Below are 19,826 nucleotides of genomic sequence, written 5' to 3'. Positions count from 1 at the left end.
TTCCTGCTACTGCCCTCTACTTTGAAATTTCTGGCTGTTGTAAAAATCTAAGTTTTCTTTCTCATGTAGTCTCAATGACCAAACTACTCTTTCCAGTAGTTAGGTTACCTATTCCACAATTCCACTCTGATAAAGGAAAAAAAAAAGGATTAATTAGGACCACCTTTTCTATCTTTTTGGCTCAGCGGCCATCCTATTAATGTGTAGATATACCTGAAGGAAGGGTGCAAAGAGCCAGGCTCATTTCAGTGGTGCCCAGTGCCAGAACAAGAGGCACTGGGCACAAACTGAAACACAGGAGGTTTTCTCTAAGTATCAGGAAGTGCTTCTTTATTGTGAGATTGACTGAGTGTTCTGGTTTTGGCTGGAATAACTTTCTTCATAGTAGCTGGTATGATGCCGTGTTCTGGATTTTTGGATTTTTATTTTTTCCCCCCTTTCTTATAAAACTGTCTTTATCTTGTTCTTGCACTTTCATCCTTTTCAATCCACTTCCCCCTCTCACTGGGGAGGAGTGAGTGGCTGTGTGGTACACAGCTGCCTGCTGGGTTAAACCACAACACTAAGCACTGGCACAAGCTGCCCTGAGAGGTTGTGGAGTTTCCCTCTTTGGGATATTCAAAAGCCACCTGGATGTGGTCCTGGGCAGCCTGCTGTGGGTGGCCCTGCTTGAGCAGGGGCTTGGACAAGGTGACCTCAGGAGGTCCCTTCCAACCTCAACCATTCTGTGATTCTGTGATCTAAGCAACCATTCTGCAGTGACTTAGTCCATTTCCTTAAGTTTTCATTGCTGAAGAGAAGTGAATGCATGTGGAAACAATTGTACAGGTACAGGTAACTGTCAAGAAGAATTTTTAAAAGTAAAATGAGTAGGACTGGATTACTCAGAAAAGCTGACAGTATACATAGCATTCTTCATTAAGTAACTGGTTTGCATCCAGCTAGATTAGCATGCTGGAAAATGGTTAACCTTTGATGGTTGCTCAGCGGTGTATGTTAAACAGGTTCAGTCTATGTAACTGCTGGATGACAGATAGCCACATTGCTGCAGCTAGGAAAATTCTGACACCTTGATCTTTTTAAAAAAATGGCAAGGATCTAAGGGTTGCCCCTTTCCAATCTGCCGTTTTCGTGCTAGAACTGGACAAGCCAGCAAAGGATGAGGAAAAGGATTAGGATAGGACTACTGTTAATGCTGCATTTTTCAGTTTTTAGGGACTATCATTCTGCAGTTTTTGCTTGCTATAAAATAACTGTTTAAAAAGAGAAAAAAGATTCACTCACCTTTCCACAAGGCAGGCTGTAATTTAAGGCACTTCCCTTAAAACATGCCAAAGAGGTTGGAACATAAGCCTAAAAAGTCAAAAGGAGAAAAATGAAAAAGCTCCACATGACTGCTTTGCCTAACGTGTACAATACAAACCCACTATCAGGGCAGTCCGTTTTTTGTGTTATGTAGTATCTTGTCTTTCCTGCTGGAATTTCAGTCCCTGACAGTATAGCTAGGACCAAACACTCCATGGAGATAACACAGACCACTGTAAAGCAATAAAACGCAGCGTGACACACCGAAATTCAAACAAAGACTTAGAGCAATGAAAATCCCAGCTCTCAACTATTCTCTAATGTTCCTCTACATCATCCCTGATCACTGGCATTTGTGGCTTAATGCCACGTATTTAACCAGCTACATAGACTCTCTCTGCTGTGAATTGATTTGGGAAAAGGAAACTGCCATTTGTCTTTGCTCAGAGGTAACTGTTTCTCTACTCATGACTGAAAGAAAGACTGTCAAAAAAAAACAAAAACAAAGAAAACACGACTGGTTTTAGTGAGATGATAAGGCACTGTCCTAATAACTTGGGCCTGTTCTTGAATCAAAGTGACAGTGGAAAACAATCTGAGGGATTTCTGTCCCTCAACTTCCACATCTTCACCTTTTTTAGGGTCACCATACAATGCACTCAGACAGTCTAATGCCCTAATACATAATTCCTATAAATTATTACAAGAAATGCTAACTTTGAAGCTGAGCAGATAGGCCTCCCCAACCTTGGTATTACTTGACATCTGACCAAAGTACCTGGAAGCCATGGAGATGCTCCTGGAGCAAACATTTCTAATGAAAAATTATGAGGCTTCCACCTCATCATCTGCTTGCCACAGCACTCCCCAAAGCAGTAGACTTTCTTGAAGTCCTTTAATTGTTCTGAATTTCACAAAAACTGTTGCAGTCAGAGACTCTCACTCTCATGAATTATTGGATTAGATACTATGGGGTAATTCGCTTCTGTTTAAATTTTTGTACTTTGCATACACAAAGTACTTATTAGCTCTTGAACTGACTTGCCATATCCCAAAGAAATAGCCTAAAGGATTACTGAGTAGAGAAGGGATAAACACTCTGGTGAAAATATAAAATTTTATGCTGAAGCTTTAAAATGTGTCTAACATCAAATAAAATTTATGCCTTTTTTTTTTTCTCTAGCACAAGTAATACAAAGGTGGAACTCGATATATGCTTTTCAACAGTCTCCTACAATGAAATGCAAGTATGGAAACACTCTGTTGTGTGCGGAGATCACATTTTCTTTACATTTATAACATTCATATTTTCTATTTATGCTTCAACGATTAATAAACTAAAAAATCACGGAGCACTTCTACCTCATCATCTAAAATTCAGAGCTTGTTACACCATTTTGTCAAAAATCAAAAGCACGTATCAAAAATACTTTGCAGACTGGGATATGAAAGCAATAGCACTTATAACTCCTGTTAGGGATCTGGCCTATAGGTGATTCTATGTACACTACATATTAGGCCTGTAAGCACGCTTTGATATTTGATAGTCAACTATTTGCATCGTCTAAGTAATGCACGTGCATAACTCCCTTGCTGAATAGATGATGTTTTGATCTCAATTCCACATAGCAATATGAGCAAATCAAAAGAACTACAGTTTATGTAAATATTCTGTCTATCTATAGTTTCCTTCATCAAAGAATCTCAAAGCAAGAAATAACCCTTTAAAATAATATTTTGCAATCATATTTATAAAAATACATATGTAGGAATATGCTAATAAGAATAAGGTAAGATTTCCCCAAAGCTGTTAATTATGATTTGTAGGGAAAATAGTTTTGTCTTTTTCAACATTTGACTGTCTATTGTACTGCCCAAAGCCGTATGTTCCCATATGACATTATACAGACTTGGGAACCACTGTCACCACAGAGCAAGTACTCAGACAGCTGCTGTGAAATGAAGACTAAAACAGTGAAGGAGCAAGTCAATCCAAAAGTACTACCTGGAAGGTTGACTGCAACAATCAAAAAATTGTCAAGAGCATAAAAGACAACTTTTACCTTGTTTTTTTATTTTTCCTAGTGATCAATCAGAACCGAAATAAAATATCCGAAAACAAAACGACTGTCCAGACTCTATACTTTCCTTTTTTTTCATATACAGATGTAGAAATGATGATGAAGCCACAACCCTTTAAGATCTAGTGTAAAGTGCTACAGATAGCAATAGACATGCATGATAAAACCAGACACACTGTCACTTCTTTCTAATCTTTCTCTAATCTCTTCAGATATGCAAAGAACATGTGTTTTTCTTTGTCAACAGTGTAAACAGTCACAGACAGTTACTGGTAACTAAAAGAAAGCTAAGACTGCTATCTTATTTGAACAGAAGAGCTCTCCAGAGAGAACTGACGTTCCACTTGCTTACAGTTCTGAATTTGTATTTTATGGCACGCCACCACTAAGGTAATAACTGTTATATATCTGGATAAAATCAGTGAAATACAATTGGGCAAACACAAAGTTCTGGCTAAAATCCTGCATCACTCACTGCTCAGAATGCTGCAGATATCACATTAGCTGCAAGAATGGGTCTCAGACTTTAAGTATTTTTAGTTTTATGATGTCTTTTATAAATATTGCACTTCCATAGTAGTTTTATGATTTTGTATTTTTTCAATAATTTTGCTTTTACAATTCACTTTAATCTGCCAATCATTCCTTGACTGCATGCCCTTCCCTTGAAACATACAATAGCGAACCTTGGTGCAACTGAAAGTGAGTTCATCTTAGCTTGCCTGCGTTAAAAACAAAATACTTCAAGAGCTTAGAAATGACTTTGAAAAAGAGAGAGATGATTTCTCAGTTAATTTATACCACATCTACAGAGGACTCAATTGCAATTTTTATTTAAGAACTTGAACTCCTTTACTGATTTCTTACAAAAAAACCTCTCAGTATGAATCATAGAATCATAGAATGGCCTGGCTTAAAAGGGACCTCAAAGATGATCTACTTCCAATGCCCCTGCCATAGGAAGGGATGCTACCCACTAGATCAGGTTGCCCAGGGCCTCATCTTACTTGGTCTTGAACACCTCCAGGGACGGGGCATTCACAACCTCTCTGGGCAACCTGTTCCAGTGCCTCACCTCCCTCTGAGTGAAAAGTTTCCCCCTAAATCATTTCTATCACTTCAGTAACTGAACTTAATTAATTCCCCAACATTTATGTTTTCAAGTGAACTTGACTTCTGTAATTTGATTGCTTCTTCTTTCTTCAGTGAAAAGGGGGGAAAAAAAACTTTTATTTTTAAGTATATGATTGGCATATTTACTGCATAATTGCAAACGACCACTGTGTTTTCAGATGTTATACCCCTGCACAGAAATGATGGATTAACTTGCTCTTTACTTGCTTTGAGGCAAAAATGTTGCCTTCATTCCTCTTTATCCAATAAAAGACACGTAAAATTGTTCTCTCAGTATCCGTGAATTTACTTTTTATCCCACTTCAAATACTTATATATGAGCCTGCATTGGACACAGTAACCAAATGATTAGAATAATTCAACAAAAATGTAAAATGGAATGGAACAGAAGCAAATTATGTAATCACAAAATGCCTTTGTGTTCCATAGCATGTTACTATCAAACGAATATTAAAAAGATGTAAAAACTAAAATCCTAATTTTCTTAACTTGTGCTAAGATACAGCATGAATTGATAAGAATATTAAATGAACTCTTCCTTCTTAGTCACTGCCTACGAGAACAGAAAATTAAAGGTGAAATAGCAGTAACCAAGACCACGTGAATCTACACTGAAGGGCTTCCTGAAGAACTGATAGGTGCTGCCAGCTCAAGACTAGAGTAGAGATATCTGATCACAAACTGATCTGAGGTACCTTTCAGACCAAAACTTGCAAACCATCATCCAATGCACTAGTATATTTAGCATTTCATTCTCCTTCACTTTAGACATTACACCTAATGGACCCCGAATCTCTGTCATAACTATTCCTGAGCCACCGCAGATAAATAAGGGTGGCTTGTTACTACTAGACTAGTTCCATCGTGTGAAAATTTGAAAAGTAGAAGCAGAGGGGTTTCAGCCTTAACAAGCTACCTAAGAAATTAAAAATATACATGTTTAAAAATGCACATATAAACCCTTGCCCTGTGCAAAATTCCTGTAAAATGTCAGGCAAATCGGTTATTCACAGAACTACAGGAGTAGATTTCCTGCCCCTCTATAACTATATAGTAGTTCAGTACTTAAAAGCCATAGAAAATTTCATTTAGCATTTCTAGGCTCTTCTTTACACCTCAGAGAGAGGTACAAACAAACGTCTTTTGACTTCATAAGGACTTTGAAAAGCATGAAAACTTCTGAAGCATCTGAAGCCCAACTACATCCAAAAGCAGCTTCAAAGTGCTGCTTGGCTGGATCACCAAATCTTTTTCTTTAATATACAACATATTTGATGGCAATGAGGTGCGTGACTATCAAAGTTATTATCAAATATAGTTTCTTCAGGACAGATCAAGCCTCATCCACCTAACATAATAAGAAAAATGGGCTTCAGAACAAAAACAGAACCATTTTTTCCATGTGATCCTCTTTCCTGAATTTCTCTTAACTTTTTAACCTTCATAGAAGAAATTAATATGCATGAAAGAAACAAAGTGGGGAAACACTATGTGGGCAAGGGAAGGTACAACAGACTGTTGGAATAGAGGAAGAAGTGCAAAATCATGTCAAGAAGGGAAGTTTTTCTGAAGGGACTCTGTGTGTTCGGGAAAGCCTTACTTACTCCTCACAGTGGGAGGAGTCACAGGAACAAAACAGACCATATTTTGCTGCTTATAATAATGCAAACAAGAAGAAAAGTCTGGAAAATGGGCTAGGCTTGACTAGATTAATGACTGTGCTCTTCATGAATTGAATTATGAAGACCTGAATCAGGAATTCAGAATATCTGATCTAATGAAAAAAAGGAAAAAGTGAATGTTGCAGAACAACCTGCCATGGATGTGTTTGTATGGAACAGCTGCAAGGAAATAAGTCAAAATAATATAACTTATGTGATCCAAGATCAGCATAAACGCTGGAGGAGCCTACCTTAAGAAGAAAATTTCATTTTGGGCATCTGATAACAAAGAAGTGACACTGAATGCACAGCAATCTGCACAGAGGAAAGAGTCAAGGCAAATTTGGAAGTCCTGGAAAGAGACAACAGACAAACCTTATGTCATCACTCAGGAATTAGCTGTAGAGAATGACACTTTCAAAGAAGGGAAAATGTAAGACTCACTGAAAAGGAAAAGAAACAGGTGAACACGTTCCTTAGCCAACAGGTTTTCTAAAAAAAATCCCATATGATTAGCAGTCCCGAAGACAACGAGACCAAAACTCGTCAGGAAGGCAGTTCAACCGCCAGCTAGCACTTTTAGTGATGAAGGGGCTCTTCATCCATTCCAGTTCTCCAGCCATCTGCATGGCTTCTGTCCTTTCCCTACTTTACACACCCATTTCCCTTCCCATCAGCCGGTCTCCAGTCCCACTGCATGGCACTAGCTGGTGTGATTTCAGCCCGCCGCATGCAACGTGTGCGCATCTCCATCGCACTGTGCAGTATTTCAGTACGGAAGGTCTGTGAGTTCTGCTTTTGGCAGGAGGGTCACCTCGCTTCCATGGAGTAACTGCTAACTATGGTGCCTCTGTGCTCCCACATGGTCACTTCACGCCCTAACACTGGCATAAACTTCCTTCTGTGCTGCTTTTGGGGTCTGACTGACTTCTCAGAGAAGTCTCCATGTGGGTTCTACTCAGTTTATTCTTAACAGGACTAGGAGACACCCGAGGGCTTCCACGCACTGACAGTGGCCCTGCTAGGGTAGGCGAAAGGTCCCCTCTCCACAACCCGCCGCCCAGCCCCTGCCCCGCTGCCCCCTGCCCGCCGCAGGCGGGAGAAGCCCTGCCGCGGCTGCGCATGCGCCGGGCTCTTAAAGGGCCTGCAGCGGCCTCCCGCTGCCCCAGGGCCGGGGCGCCCCGCCCCCGGGGGCTGCCCGGTTCGCGCGTCTCTGCCGGGGGGGGGGGGGGGGGCAGGAAGGGGAACAGGGGCGGGCGGGCGCGCGCAGTGGATTATTTGGTTTGCGGACGCAGCGGGCAATTAAGTCAGGCGGGCGGGCGGCTGCGCGGTGCCGGCCGGGCCGTGGAGCGGTGCCGTGTCCGGGCCCCGCAGCGATGGAGCCGGTGTCGGCGGCGGTGTCGGCCGTGCTGCCGGCGGGCGGCAGCGGGGAGCGGCTGGGCGGCGCCACCCCCAAGCAATTCTGCGGCCTGCAGGGGCGGCCGCTCGTCAGCTACGCGGTGCGGGCGATGGAGAGGTAACGAGGCCGCGCTGCCACGCTCCCCCCGGCCCCGCTCCCCCCGGCCCCGCCGCGGCCTTTTTGTGGTGACAGGGGAGCGAGGGATTCCAGCGAGGGGGTGTCTGAGCAGCCAGGGATCTTACAGGGCTGTTCTAAGTCTCAAAAAGGCTGTTCTGGGCGTGTGAGGGACAGTTAATGCAGTGTTGTCAAGTGTTAACGTAAGCCGTGTACCCGGTGTCACCTCAGGTAGGAGCGGGGTGTCAGCTGCACCGGCATGGTTGCAGTGACTTTCAGGAAAAAACATCAAACTTTAGGGTTTCAGGGAGGATAAATGGGGAGGAGAGCAAGGTGGTGAAAAGAAACGGCGTTGCCAACATCTCCTGAAGTTCTTAACTCGTGGAAACTTGCAGAACATCAAAAATTGGGCCTCTTTTTTTAATATTTTTTTTTCCATTCCCACCCAGAGAGGCTTCCCTCAGGTCACTTGTTACTTTGTGAAAGAAATACTGCTTATTTTCTTTATTTAATTTTTCAGCAGCAGCCAGTCACAAAGCTGAGCGCATCAGAAAGCAAAGCCTCCAATCCAGAGCTTGTCACAGCAGTAGCTTCTGCCAAAATGTCATGGAAATCTACAGAGAAGGAGAATAATATCCTCGCTCAGCGTATTGGAGACCTGGAAAAGAGAACAGTGAGGTTTGGGAAGGAAATGATATTCATAGGAAAATAAAACATTTATTAGAAACCTCATTTTTTTGCTGCCACTAAGCTCTGGGAAAATAGCAGTTCTTTGAGCAACGCTATTATATTTATGTCCTAAAGCTGCCAAAAATTAAAAGATTGAATTCAAACTGTACAGGCCAACCAGACGCGTGATCCAAACTTCATTGTGAGAGTAACAACCTAGTGCTTTCTCCTGGCTTGAGAAGTGTCATAACCAGTCCAGTTAATGACTGGAGCGTGATAACCAGTGCCAGTCCTCTCACAGGCAGAGCTTTCCACTATCTCTGTCCTGATTTAGTGTTGACTGGTATGTATGTGTATGGAGAGCTGTGAACAGATGTAATCTAACGCCTGGAGTGACTCATTTTCAACTTAAATCCTCAGACTCTGAAACTGCAAAGGAGGTACCTTTTTCTTACTCTGGGAACGTTAGCACAGGAGCTGCACTTTGTCACCCATCTATTACCCAGAAGTGACATTTTCCGCGCTTAGCTTGTTACCTACTATCTTACGTCTGTTGTCTACTGGCTGTAATTTAATAAATCATTGACTTGTTAACCTGTAACAACTCCTATTGAACTTCTGGTTATCTCAGCTATTGCAGCTATTTTTAATTTTTTTTTTAATCTGAAAAAACGTAGCAATGTACGGACAAATACATGAGCAAATCAAGAATTTGTAGCTGATTTTCATGTGTCTTTTAAAAACAGGAAAATATTTTTACACTGTTCTGCTGAAAGGAGAAAGAACCTTAAATATTGATGTAGAAAAAAGTGGTAGACAAGACAAGAGCAGACATGAATGAATAAGCATTGCATCCTGTTGCATAGGATGACAGAATGTAAAAGGTTGGCCTGCCAATAATAATCAAAGACAATGCCCTTAGGAAGAGAAGGTGAGAAAAAATAGCGTAAGGAAGAAGGATTGTTTTTTACTACCACTACACGGCACTGATAGGAAGGTCAGGTCCTACCCTGGGGATAAAAATAAAGTGTATTAGTGAACTTAGATATTTGTCTTTTCCATTGGTTTTGTTTCTGCTGTTGTTGAGCTATGTGAGGCTTTTGTGTCAATTCCAGCAGATCTACAATGGCATTCCTCTTTTTTGCTTTTGTGTAGACTAGTGGGATTCTTCCTTCATTTTAATTCTCTTGTGTATGTTTATTTAAGGTAGAACATTTCTGGTTCCTTTCCTGAGGTGGGCAGGAATCAGCTGTATGTGTGCAGCATTGAATAATTTTGCTAACACTATAGAGAGGAGAAATGGCTAAGGTAAAGGTTGATTGAAAATTGTGGGACAATAGTAATTAAGCTGCTCTTATTCTTGTGGTGCTCGTATTTCACCAGTCACTGAAAGTACAGTGAGATGTTATGAAAGAGGAAAGCAGAGTTAACGTGTTTACTGGCAGAATAGAATTTTTCCATGAGGGTTTCAGACAGCTTTGTTTATTGTAATGTAGTCTCATAAAACAGGTGGCCTGGTGTCAAAAAAAACATTACCTGGGGGAAGCTTCCAAATAATCGCCTCTTCAGAACTGTCTTCTATAGTTTATTTGCCAAGTATTTTTTCCTCTTTGGCTGATACATGCTTTCCAGGTCACACAATTACATTTTTGTAAGTGTATCTATCATGATAATTCTGTTTGTCCAACTTACTTACTCTTTAAATTGCTTATGAGCTAAAAATAATGATAGCAAATAATCCAGTTGTCTTAACTTCATGAAGGTATCTTCGTTATTTTTTGTGACTAATAAGGAATGCCAGTTTAGTCTTTCAGGAAGAATGGATATCATCTGTACATCAGGTGCTCAGGACTTCCTTCATGTACCTGTGAAACTTCTCAGTTTTAAAAGCTCAGGCTTCCATATTTGTACTGTAAAAACACGTACATATTCACGTATTTTTCATATATCAGCAAAGTTATAATGTTATAAAGTTATGAACTGTTATAGGGCAGAAAAAAAGGGAGGGAGCAAAAGAAGCGATGTTTGCGTTCTGTATCTGCATCTTTTTTGAAAGTTCTTTTTCTCATTTGGTGCTTGAATAGTAAAATCAGGAAAAATAATGTAATGATTCTTCTTGTGCTTCTGAAGAGTTTCTGTGATGGTGAAAGACCATATCTTACGCTAACTGCTAAACCCATCTCAGCAGTGACTGCCTGGTTCTGGCCTGCTTTGGTAACACAACTGCCGATTTCAGTGGGTTATGTATAAGTGGGTTGCTACTATCCGGGTAACAGCAGCAGAAGCTAGTTTTGAGGATTTAAGGCTCAGTTTTGATTTACATGTGAGTAAACTAATAGGGGGGTTAAACCTGAAAGTCACATTTGTACCTGAGCCTCCTGTTTGCAGAATTAACTCATCGGTTATTTCTATTGCAGATTGTATTGTGAAGCTGTGTAATGGCTGTTGCTGAGTTAATGAGCTCCTTTACTTTGAGTTCTAGGTCAGCTAATACAAACGCATGTTCTTTTCTTTGAAGTTTAATGCAACAATACTGTTTTCCACTAGGCAGCTGGTCTGGCTGGTCTTTTAGACTTCAGTAAGTGATGACCAGAAGGACAGTCTCAGGAAACAAACATAAATCCTTTTTTGCTCCACTGTTGTTTTTATTTTTTCTTGTAATGTCGAGGTCCTCTCACGGCAGTTGTAAAGTGATTGTGACTGGAGTTGTTGCTTTTGTTTCATTTGATCAGACATAATTCTCCACTTTAGAATTAGAGCCTATGGTTTATGGAGGCACTAGAGTTCTGTATTTATTACTCGTTAAAGCACATCGGGGTACCTTACTCTGTTCTCATCCATGCCTTGTGCTGATTCTTTTCAAAGCTTGCATTATTAAGCTGCAGACTTTTTCTTGCTCTTATATTACAGTTATAAAACAGAAAAGGTATTTACTAACTTTTTAAACTTTTTTTTTTTTTCCAGCAGGTCCTGAGCTTGTTATCTTAGTATGAAATCTTTCTAAGGAAAAAGGCCTGACAAATTAAGGGGAAGAAAGATTTTTGCTGTCAGATTGACCGTGTAATGTTGTCTTTCTACTTCATTAAACATTTGCAACATTTCCATAAGCATATTATTAAAAATGTAAACTCCTGTGGTGATCCACAGTTCTCATTCATGTGAAATTTGTAGAATATATTACTGAATTAGTATGTTGCATGGATCTTGTAAATTGATTTTGATGGGATACTTTAGGCTTTAAAGCATAAACTGTTCTTCTGCCTAGTCAATCGAGAGAGTACCTTATAGGAATAGGTTGCATCTCTAAATCCCAGCTCTAAATATAGAACATCGGTCCGGAATGAATTTAAGGCCATACTTAGGTTTATAAATGTGTTTATCCAGACACAGGGTGGAGCTGTGACCGCATCCTGTCACTTCTCAGTGTATTGTACCACTGGAGGCCTTGAGCCATTCCAGCCCCTCTGTGCACAGATTTATCGTAGGCTGGCCAATACTTCCCTGGTTCTCAGAAGATGCTGTGTGTACTACAGTGTTGCATCATGATCTGTTTTATTTGGCTCCGGAATGGGAAATGTCAGTGCTCTTCTTACACAGTCACTAGTGAATGTGTAGACTGCCTGCTCTGAGAACTGTGCAGCTCTATAGCCCTTCTGCAAAGAGCAGTGCAGAGCTCTTAGTTTTGGTTAGCATTACATAGCTCTTCTTGAGTTTTGCTTTATTTTAATTCCTGATTCTCAATATTCAAAAGAAGAACTGAGATGAATCCAATTAGTTTGCCCTAGTTCCGAGTTGAAGTCATGCACAAGTGTTAAGCTTTGTGGCTAAGTGTAGGATTGTGCCAGGACTCATTTAAGAGATTTGCAAACCTTTTGATGAACCTGTGGTGAGTGACAAGTTGAAATGAAACTTGAAACCATATGACTTCATATTGTACATTTGCACAACTTCAGTACTTAAGAAATGCTGAGAATATGTTGGTTTGGCTGTATTTTCTGCCTTTGTTAATAATAAAATGAACATAAGTTTTTTTTTTTTGTTTTTTTTTTAATGCTAATAGCACTTCCATTTATTTTATTTTTGGTAGTTATTTAAAATTCATTAAAATATTTTTTCGTGGCGTTCTATTAGTCACTAAACAAACAAAACGTAAAGAAGGTAGAAGATGCTCTGTTGTTTCACATTGTTCTAGGGAAATGGTTTGCATCACAGATGACTTTGCTTTTTGAGTAAGGATAGTTCCTAGGCAATGCCTTTCTGTGTGTTATTGAAGAGGACAATAGCTTGAGCATTTCACAGAATCACAGAATTGTAGAGGTTGGAAGGGACCTCGAGAGATCATCGGGTCCAACCCCCCTGCTAAAGCAGGTTCCCTAGAGCAAATTGCACAGGTAGGCATCCAGAGTCTCTTTCAGGTATTGCATTTATGCTTAAATTTGTATTTGGAATATGAAACTTTTTATGCATTCAGAGTGTTTTATATAAATGCAGCAGGTCTTGATATTTTTCCAAGTGTGATTTCAGAGGGACTTTGTAAATGTTACAAACACTTAATTGGAAGATCAAGCAATAGGGTGATTTTTGTCTAGATCATAAGTATTTTTATTCTAAAAAATATACAACTGTAAACACATTCTTGTCAGAAAAAAAATACAAAATATAAACAGATACAGGAAAATAACCTAAATATCAAAGGCAGTAGACTTTCATAGCCTCCGCCACAAAATACTGAATTTGACAACTGAATGTAAAGAATTGTGCAGAAAAGAATCGTTTGATTCTTGCATTCTTTTGGCTCGTCAGCTACTGCAATTTAAAGAAGCAAATTACAGGCTCTTGCAAGATGAGAGCTTCTAAAGCGCTCAGTGACTCAGGAACCAATTTGTTGCTCCTCTTTGATAAGAGTTGGCCATCTGACTCTGATAGATGATAACCAAGAGCCAGACTAACTGCTTAAATATGAACTGCTCCTGAAACCATAAGTTTTTCACTGTTGTTTTTTAACTGCAAGTATTTAGTACTTTGGTCCATCTTGTGTCTGCAAAATTAGTTTCAATAGCTTTGCTAGCTTTAGTTGTAAGAATATGCCATAGCTGTTTCTCTTCCTTCATAGCGGTATGTGTAGGCTCCACATGAGTATAGTAAGTAGTAAACTGGTTTTGAAATCAGTCTTAACCTGATGAGTTTCTTGTCAGTCATGTTAAAAAAACAAACAAACATCCTTTTGTTTGTGGAGACACAGAAAAGGAATAATTATAAATCCATTTTTGATGCTCCATACGTAGCATTTAGGATATGTAACAGCTGCATTTGAGTGGTGATACTTGCATTATTTTGATGTACAGTTGATGCATGTGACTATAGTATGTTTTCTTAGGTACTTTGATGCAAGTATAGTTGAAACTTCACTTCAGTTATGGCTGTTTTTAATCTTGTGGGTTCTCCTCCCCTCACCCCTTATTAGAGCTAGGCTGATACTGTCATTAAAGGCTTGAAGTTCTTTAAAACATGCTTTTCATATTATGGTAGTAGTATCTAACATAACTGTGTTTTCACATTTTGCTAGCTTCCTACAGTAGAAACCTGCACAAAATGTATGTTTTTTCCAAACTACCAGTATGTTTTCTGCTGATACTCAAGTGTCACAGTTTTGACACTTTGCATCTGTCAGTTCCTGGTCATACGTGACTTGATAGCAATATTTATTTCAGGTTATTCCTTGATCCTTTTGTGGCCTTCCTCTTATTTAATTGTACTTTGCGTGCTCCACAGTAGAACTCAGAATATTCCACGTGCCAGGATTTACCAATTGATTGGAGACTCCGTTTTAGAGGAAACTAAAATAATAGACTGTAGGTGATTGATTTAGAAGTTACACTTGAAGATGTGAATGAGGTTTGAGTAAGAACTGTTTCAAAGGGTTATCAGAAGCTTTTATTTCTGCAAACTGCTTGTTAGGAGCAAGTCCCTTCCCAGAATTCCAGTTACTTTGGTTGACATCCATGTATCAGTAGAGATCCTGTCATGTAGCTCCCTCTTTAGGGGTAGTGGGCTAATACACAGAAAATACATACTTAAGAATATTGAGAGATGCTTTATTAAGCCAGCTTCAGTTTTTGAAATAAATTTCTTTGTATCGTGGATATGTTTGTAGCTTTATATAGTCATTCATGTTTACTCTCTGTTTTTGTACTGTTTCTTCTAGGGTAAGCTGGATATCTGACATTATTGTGGTGGTCTCCCCTGAAAATATTGAAACAATGAAGTCTATCATTGAAAAATACGGCCACAAAAGAGTTACGGTAGTGAAAGGTGGAATAACGCGTCACCGATCAATTTTCAATGGACTGAAAGTGTTTGCAGAGAATCAATCTTCCAACCGTCTGCTGCAGAAACCAGAAGTAGTGATTATCCACGATGCTGTGAGGCCCTTCGTTGAAGAAGATATTCTATTAAAAGTGGTTACGGCTGCTAAAGAGCATGGGGTATGTACTAGCTATGTCTGTGCTATTCTGCAAGGCTCTTATGTACTGTACAGCATAAAATCATGATAACAGGGATTTTTCTAGGAATTGCATTAATGTATTATGTTGATTTTTATTTTTTTTAATAACAGATTCAGAATCCTTGTTATGCAGAGAAGTGAGAGGGGAGATGTCTTTTCAATGCCACAGGCATTACTTGTTACAGAAAAATAATGATTGCCATAGAGACTGTCAGTAAGATACTGAATTAATCAGCAATTTGTTAGTTGAAAGGTGGATTACATAATTCTAGTCTGCCTTCTTTTCAATGCAGAATTCTCACCTAATGCTAGAGTAGTTCAGTGAACAATTACTAATAATATCCAAAGAAGAGAATATTTTATTAGTTGACTCACAAACATTGTGTTTTCATTTATGTGCAAATCCTGAATAAATACGTGGCAAGACAACTCTGTTAACCACTAAACATGGTTTAGTGGGTGACATTAGTAGTAGGGGGATGGTTGGACCAGATGATTTTGGAGGTCTTTACAACCTTAATGATTCTATGGTTAATGCTAGATTTTTCTAAAATCTGTAGGTTTTGCAGACTGCTAGTAAACATGGGAAGTCAGAAGCCTCCAACTGTAGATTGGAGATCCTCCTGGTCTTCATTGCATTTGAGGGCTGTGTACTTTCTTAGGAATATTCACAGGAACCAAAAAGATGTCCAGGAAAGTAAGTGCTATGTGAAGAGGAGTTGGTAGAAGTAGTTACGCAAGTAGAATGGTGAAGTTGTTAAAGGCATTACCACGCTAAAGGCACTACTGAACAAGAGGAGCTGGTGGAGGACTGGAAGATTAGAATAAATAGATAAAAGAACTAATGACTTCCCAAATTGTACAAACAGTCCTGTGGGTATTTTTACCTTGTACTTCAGTTCACCGTTAGTAACATAGCTGAATGCTTTCCTACTTCAAGGAGATGATTTGAGGTAAAAATCATTAATGACAGCAGATTGTTTGGATATTAGAAAGGTAGGAAAATCCACCATTGCTTGTCTCGTTGAGGAAATGAGGTAAAAGATAAACTAGTTGACAGATGATTTGCAACATTGACAGTGAAGTTTTTTGAAAGCTCATAGTGTAGAAGGGGAATGTACCACTTGTTAAAATATTTATTATGAAAATTAAATTATGTAAGCTATCTCAGAACTTTGTTAGAAATCTGAATATATTGAGTTTGTTACCAGTTGGCCTGTACTCTGCTAAGTTGGCTTCATTAGAAATGACAATAAAATTGAAACTCCGCTTTATGGTTTTCAGTGGTATAGAACATAAGTTTCCAGTCATTAAAACTTTAAGTCTGTTAGAATCTTAATGAGGTTTTTGACCTTTCTCATTTAGCACAAAGTATCTTTCCAGAATTAATTCTGTCAAAGACTTTTAAATGGATCCCCCTTGTAAATCTGTTTTAAATGAGATTATTTGAGAGCAGTAGAAGATTGGGGTTAATTTTACTCATGTTGAGTTGAAGTGAGTAACTGTTTTCTGAACGTGTATGTGTTTATGTGTCTTTATGTATGTGTGGTATATCGTATCTCTTTCAGCTTTGTGTTTTTTGTTTTCAGTGGGAGCCATGAAAATGTACTTGTTCACTTTCTCTTGAACCTTCTGTGATTTTAATGTAATACTTTTTCCCTATTTTTCTTTTTAATCGGGTATAAAATGTTTTCAGTAAAAAAGTAGAGAACCAAGGCAATCTCCACTTGACCTTCTCAAGGCAATGTACTCTAGTTCATCTGAACTTCTGACTGGTAAATATTTTTTCACCTAGATTGCCGAAATATCATTTGATCTTTTAAAGATGATCTTACACATTTGTTATAGTGTTTTCCACTGTATATTGTCTGTTTGAAATGTGTGTGGTATTTATTGGCCCTACCATGGCTTCCTGTGTTGGTTTAGGGCCACTGAATTCAGTGAAGCTAGGCCATCAGAGAACTGGACTACAAAATCTGTTAGCTGCTGATGCTACCCAACAGAGTAATTGAATTGAGGACAGGAGGAGAACTTCATCATGTGTAATAAACTGGCAGATCGTCCCGCCAGAGAGTGCTGTGGTTATCTTCACTTGACAACTACAGAATTTTGAAGAACTAAATGACCAGAAGACTCTTACTCAGAACTGCCACGCAGGGTTTTGAATATCAGAAAGATTTTGATGAAGAGAAGCAATCATCTTTAGTTCTTCCTATAGTCAAATTCTTTGCATGTCTAGAAGAGGGTCAGTTCTTCAATCTTTCAGTACAAAAAGTAATTACTTCCTTTTGCATTATGTAGAAAGGTACAAAACCTGGCAGAAACATCATATTAAATCACTAATGTAATAGGGATAATGCTGTATTGTTGTTCATCTGCATACCATATAGATAACATAATTATGAGAAGCTTTAATGTTCTTTAAAATGGCAATTGATCAAATAAATTATTGCACTTCTAGCTGCCAATTGTCAGACAAATAAATTGCTTTATTGCACTTACTAATCAGTTTGTTATTTGCCTGTAGGAATTAAAATGTGCAACCTATCCAGAACTAATAAATTATGCCTTAAATCCCTTAAACAATCCCTTGATTATGTGAAAATATTACTTTGTAACCAATTAAATTCCATTTATGTTTTTGGGATAATTTTGTAATTAAAACTACATGTTTCTAGAAACAAATTCTTTATTGCTAGTAAAAGTTGGGAAAAGTGGAAGCTTCAGAAGGCATCAGTCCAAAGCCTCCGGCAATATCTCATTGCCAACATTGCATTTTAAACAACATAACTAAAAAAAGTGCTTACAAGGAAAAAAAAATCAGGAAGGCAGGGGGGAACTTGTCAGTTCTGCTATTGAGAGTTTAAAAAAAAAAAAGAAGAAAGGCACATTACAGTCAAAGACTGTATTTAACAAACTAGATTTGAAGGTATAGTTTGATTCTTTGAGTAAAGAGAATGAATCAAAACTGCATTCTTACAAGTTGGAATTCTGGAAGCTGTTGAACATCATTACTTTATTCTTAGATTTAGCAGGGACCTGAACAAAGCATAATGCCCATACAAGTATACAGTGTTGATCAGTCTCCTTGGCTGTCATTCACATACACAATCAGGTAAAATAACATCACCAGACAGAAAACACCACACATTGTGTTCAATCTATTCTCGTCTCTGAGTTTGCTCACTATCAGTTCTGTGCTTGTCACTTGTGATGTATTGGGAAGCTGGAGCAGAAAATGTGCATGCATATGCATGCTGTTCTTTTACCCACTTAGACAGCAAAATAAAATGCCTTACGTATGATTATTGAATTGCGTTAGCAAAATATGGTGAAAGGCAAACCAAAAAATGCTGGTTTTTTCCACTGAAGATGGAGGAGGACATGGATGGAAAAGTAGTGAGGCAGATCTGGTTTGGTATACTTATGTGGGGAACGCAATGTTGGAGCAGTTCTGCTCTCTGCTTTTTTTATCATTCTTTTAAAAGCAATGATATTTTTGTTTTTTTATTATATCCTCAGTTTTTACCGTATATGGAATATTTTACACATGATCTTTGTCCTGTCTTCTTGTGATCAAAGACTAGTTTTAGCCAGCTGTAAAGGCTACATCAATAACAGACTCTATTTGAATCATACACTGGGTCATCTGAAGTCATCGTGTGCCTGTGTTCTCAGGGTTTCTGATTTCATTGTATGCTTTGTACTTTTGGGGGCTCATGTTGTCCTGACAGACATTTGTGCAAAAGCAGGATCAAGATCTGATGACTTCATACTACCGTCTTGAGGTGGTGGACTGAGTTCTGTAGTTTAGGAATCCCTGACTTATGTAAATGCAAAAATATGTATTAATGAGTTCTAGGTATGTTATATAGCTATTTTAGAAGAAAATATTTGAAGAGCTAGCTTATTTTAAAGACCAAGGTATGTTCAGTAGCCCTGAAACTTTTCTGAATGTATGAAGAAATCAAGGCTTAGTCTACTGACACTTGTAAAGTTGTTAGGCTTGACAGATTCAGTTGCTTTCATCTGTCTTTATTTCTCTCAGTTCAGTGAGTTTTGGAAATCCCTTAGTGGAAGGAATTGTGATTTTTTTTTAATATATTTGAGACATGAATTAACACAGTGCAATAAAGGTCTTGTATTCAGTCTTCTGCACTGGTGGCCTTGTATCTTACTCGTCATACAGTTCAACCATCCCAGATGATCCAAAGTACTGCATAATTTTCAATATATTTTTGTACTATAAATTATTGTTCTCAATACACATTTTTCATTTCCTGTCTGGTTTTGTTAGTGGTTGAGAGCAGTTTAGTAAGTTTATCTCCTCATCCTTGGAGATACTCAGAAATCATCTGGACATGGTCCTGGGCAGCCTGCTGTAGGGAGTCCTGCTACAACGAGGGAGTTGGACCAGGTGATCTCCAGAGGTCCCTTCCAACATCAACCATTCTGTGTTTCTGCTCAGTATAGTTATACTTTCTGGTGTCAAGAAACTAGCATTGGAATCCGATTCCTCTGCACAGACAGAAAAAAGGGACAACCACATTGATTGTCAAGACCTTTAAGGTAATACAAGGACATGGGGCAGACGCTGTTTTTAAAGATGTAAATTTCTGCCATGTCAGATGTATAATTAAGTTGTTAGAAGCTGCAGTTTATCATCTGAAAAGGTACTTTATTTAAATATACTTTATTTGTTGGTAATCTGTGCTTTTGAAATAAATTCGTAGTATTCTCTATACATAAAGAATTGAAGTTGTTCTCCAAATCAGATGTGTAGCAGCTCTCTTGAATACGTCCAGGTCTGTGTATTCAAGGAGAACTTTCCTGCTGAGAGATTAGTAGATATAATCAATATGATTAAAATCAATGCATTCTAAGCAGTTGAGTAAGTATTTGATTATAAAATAACTGGCTTTTTCCAAATATAAAGCTCTTAAGTATGTACTGAATCT

At 38.7% G+C, this 19,826-nt stretch overlaps 1 protein-coding gene across 3 annotated transcripts in view; it reads left to right on the top strand.

Moving 5' to 3' along the window:
* The first annotated feature begins 7,435 nt into the window (after positions 1–7,435).
* CRPPA (CDP-L-ribitol pyrophosphorylase A) overlaps positions 7,436–19,826 on the top strand; it is a 126,360-nt gene continuing 113,969 nt past the window's right edge. For 2 of the 3 annotated variants that reach the window (XM_035562487.2, XM_035562486.2), the window contains exons 1-2: positions 7,436–7,697; positions 14,569–14,848. In XM_035562487.2, coding sequence (XP_035418380.1) covers positions 7,558–7,697; positions 14,569–14,848 — 420 coding nt within the window. In that variant the 5' untranslated portion in view covers positions 7,436–7,557. The remainder of the gene's footprint in view (positions 7,698–14,568; positions 14,849–19,826) is intronic. The other variant, XM_035562488.2, reaches the window with a different exon arrangement.

This window comes from Cygnus atratus, chromosome 2 (assembly GCF_013377495.2).
Source record: "Cygnus atratus isolate AKBS03 ecotype Queensland, Australia chromosome 2, CAtr_DNAZoo_HiC_assembly, whole genome shotgun sequence".
Classification (NCBI taxonomy): domain Eukaryota; kingdom Metazoa; phylum Chordata; class Aves; order Anseriformes; family Anatidae; genus Cygnus; species Cygnus atratus.
The sequence above is the reverse complement of the archived record's forward strand: the minus strand, read 5'-3'. Positions and strand labels throughout refer to the sequence as shown.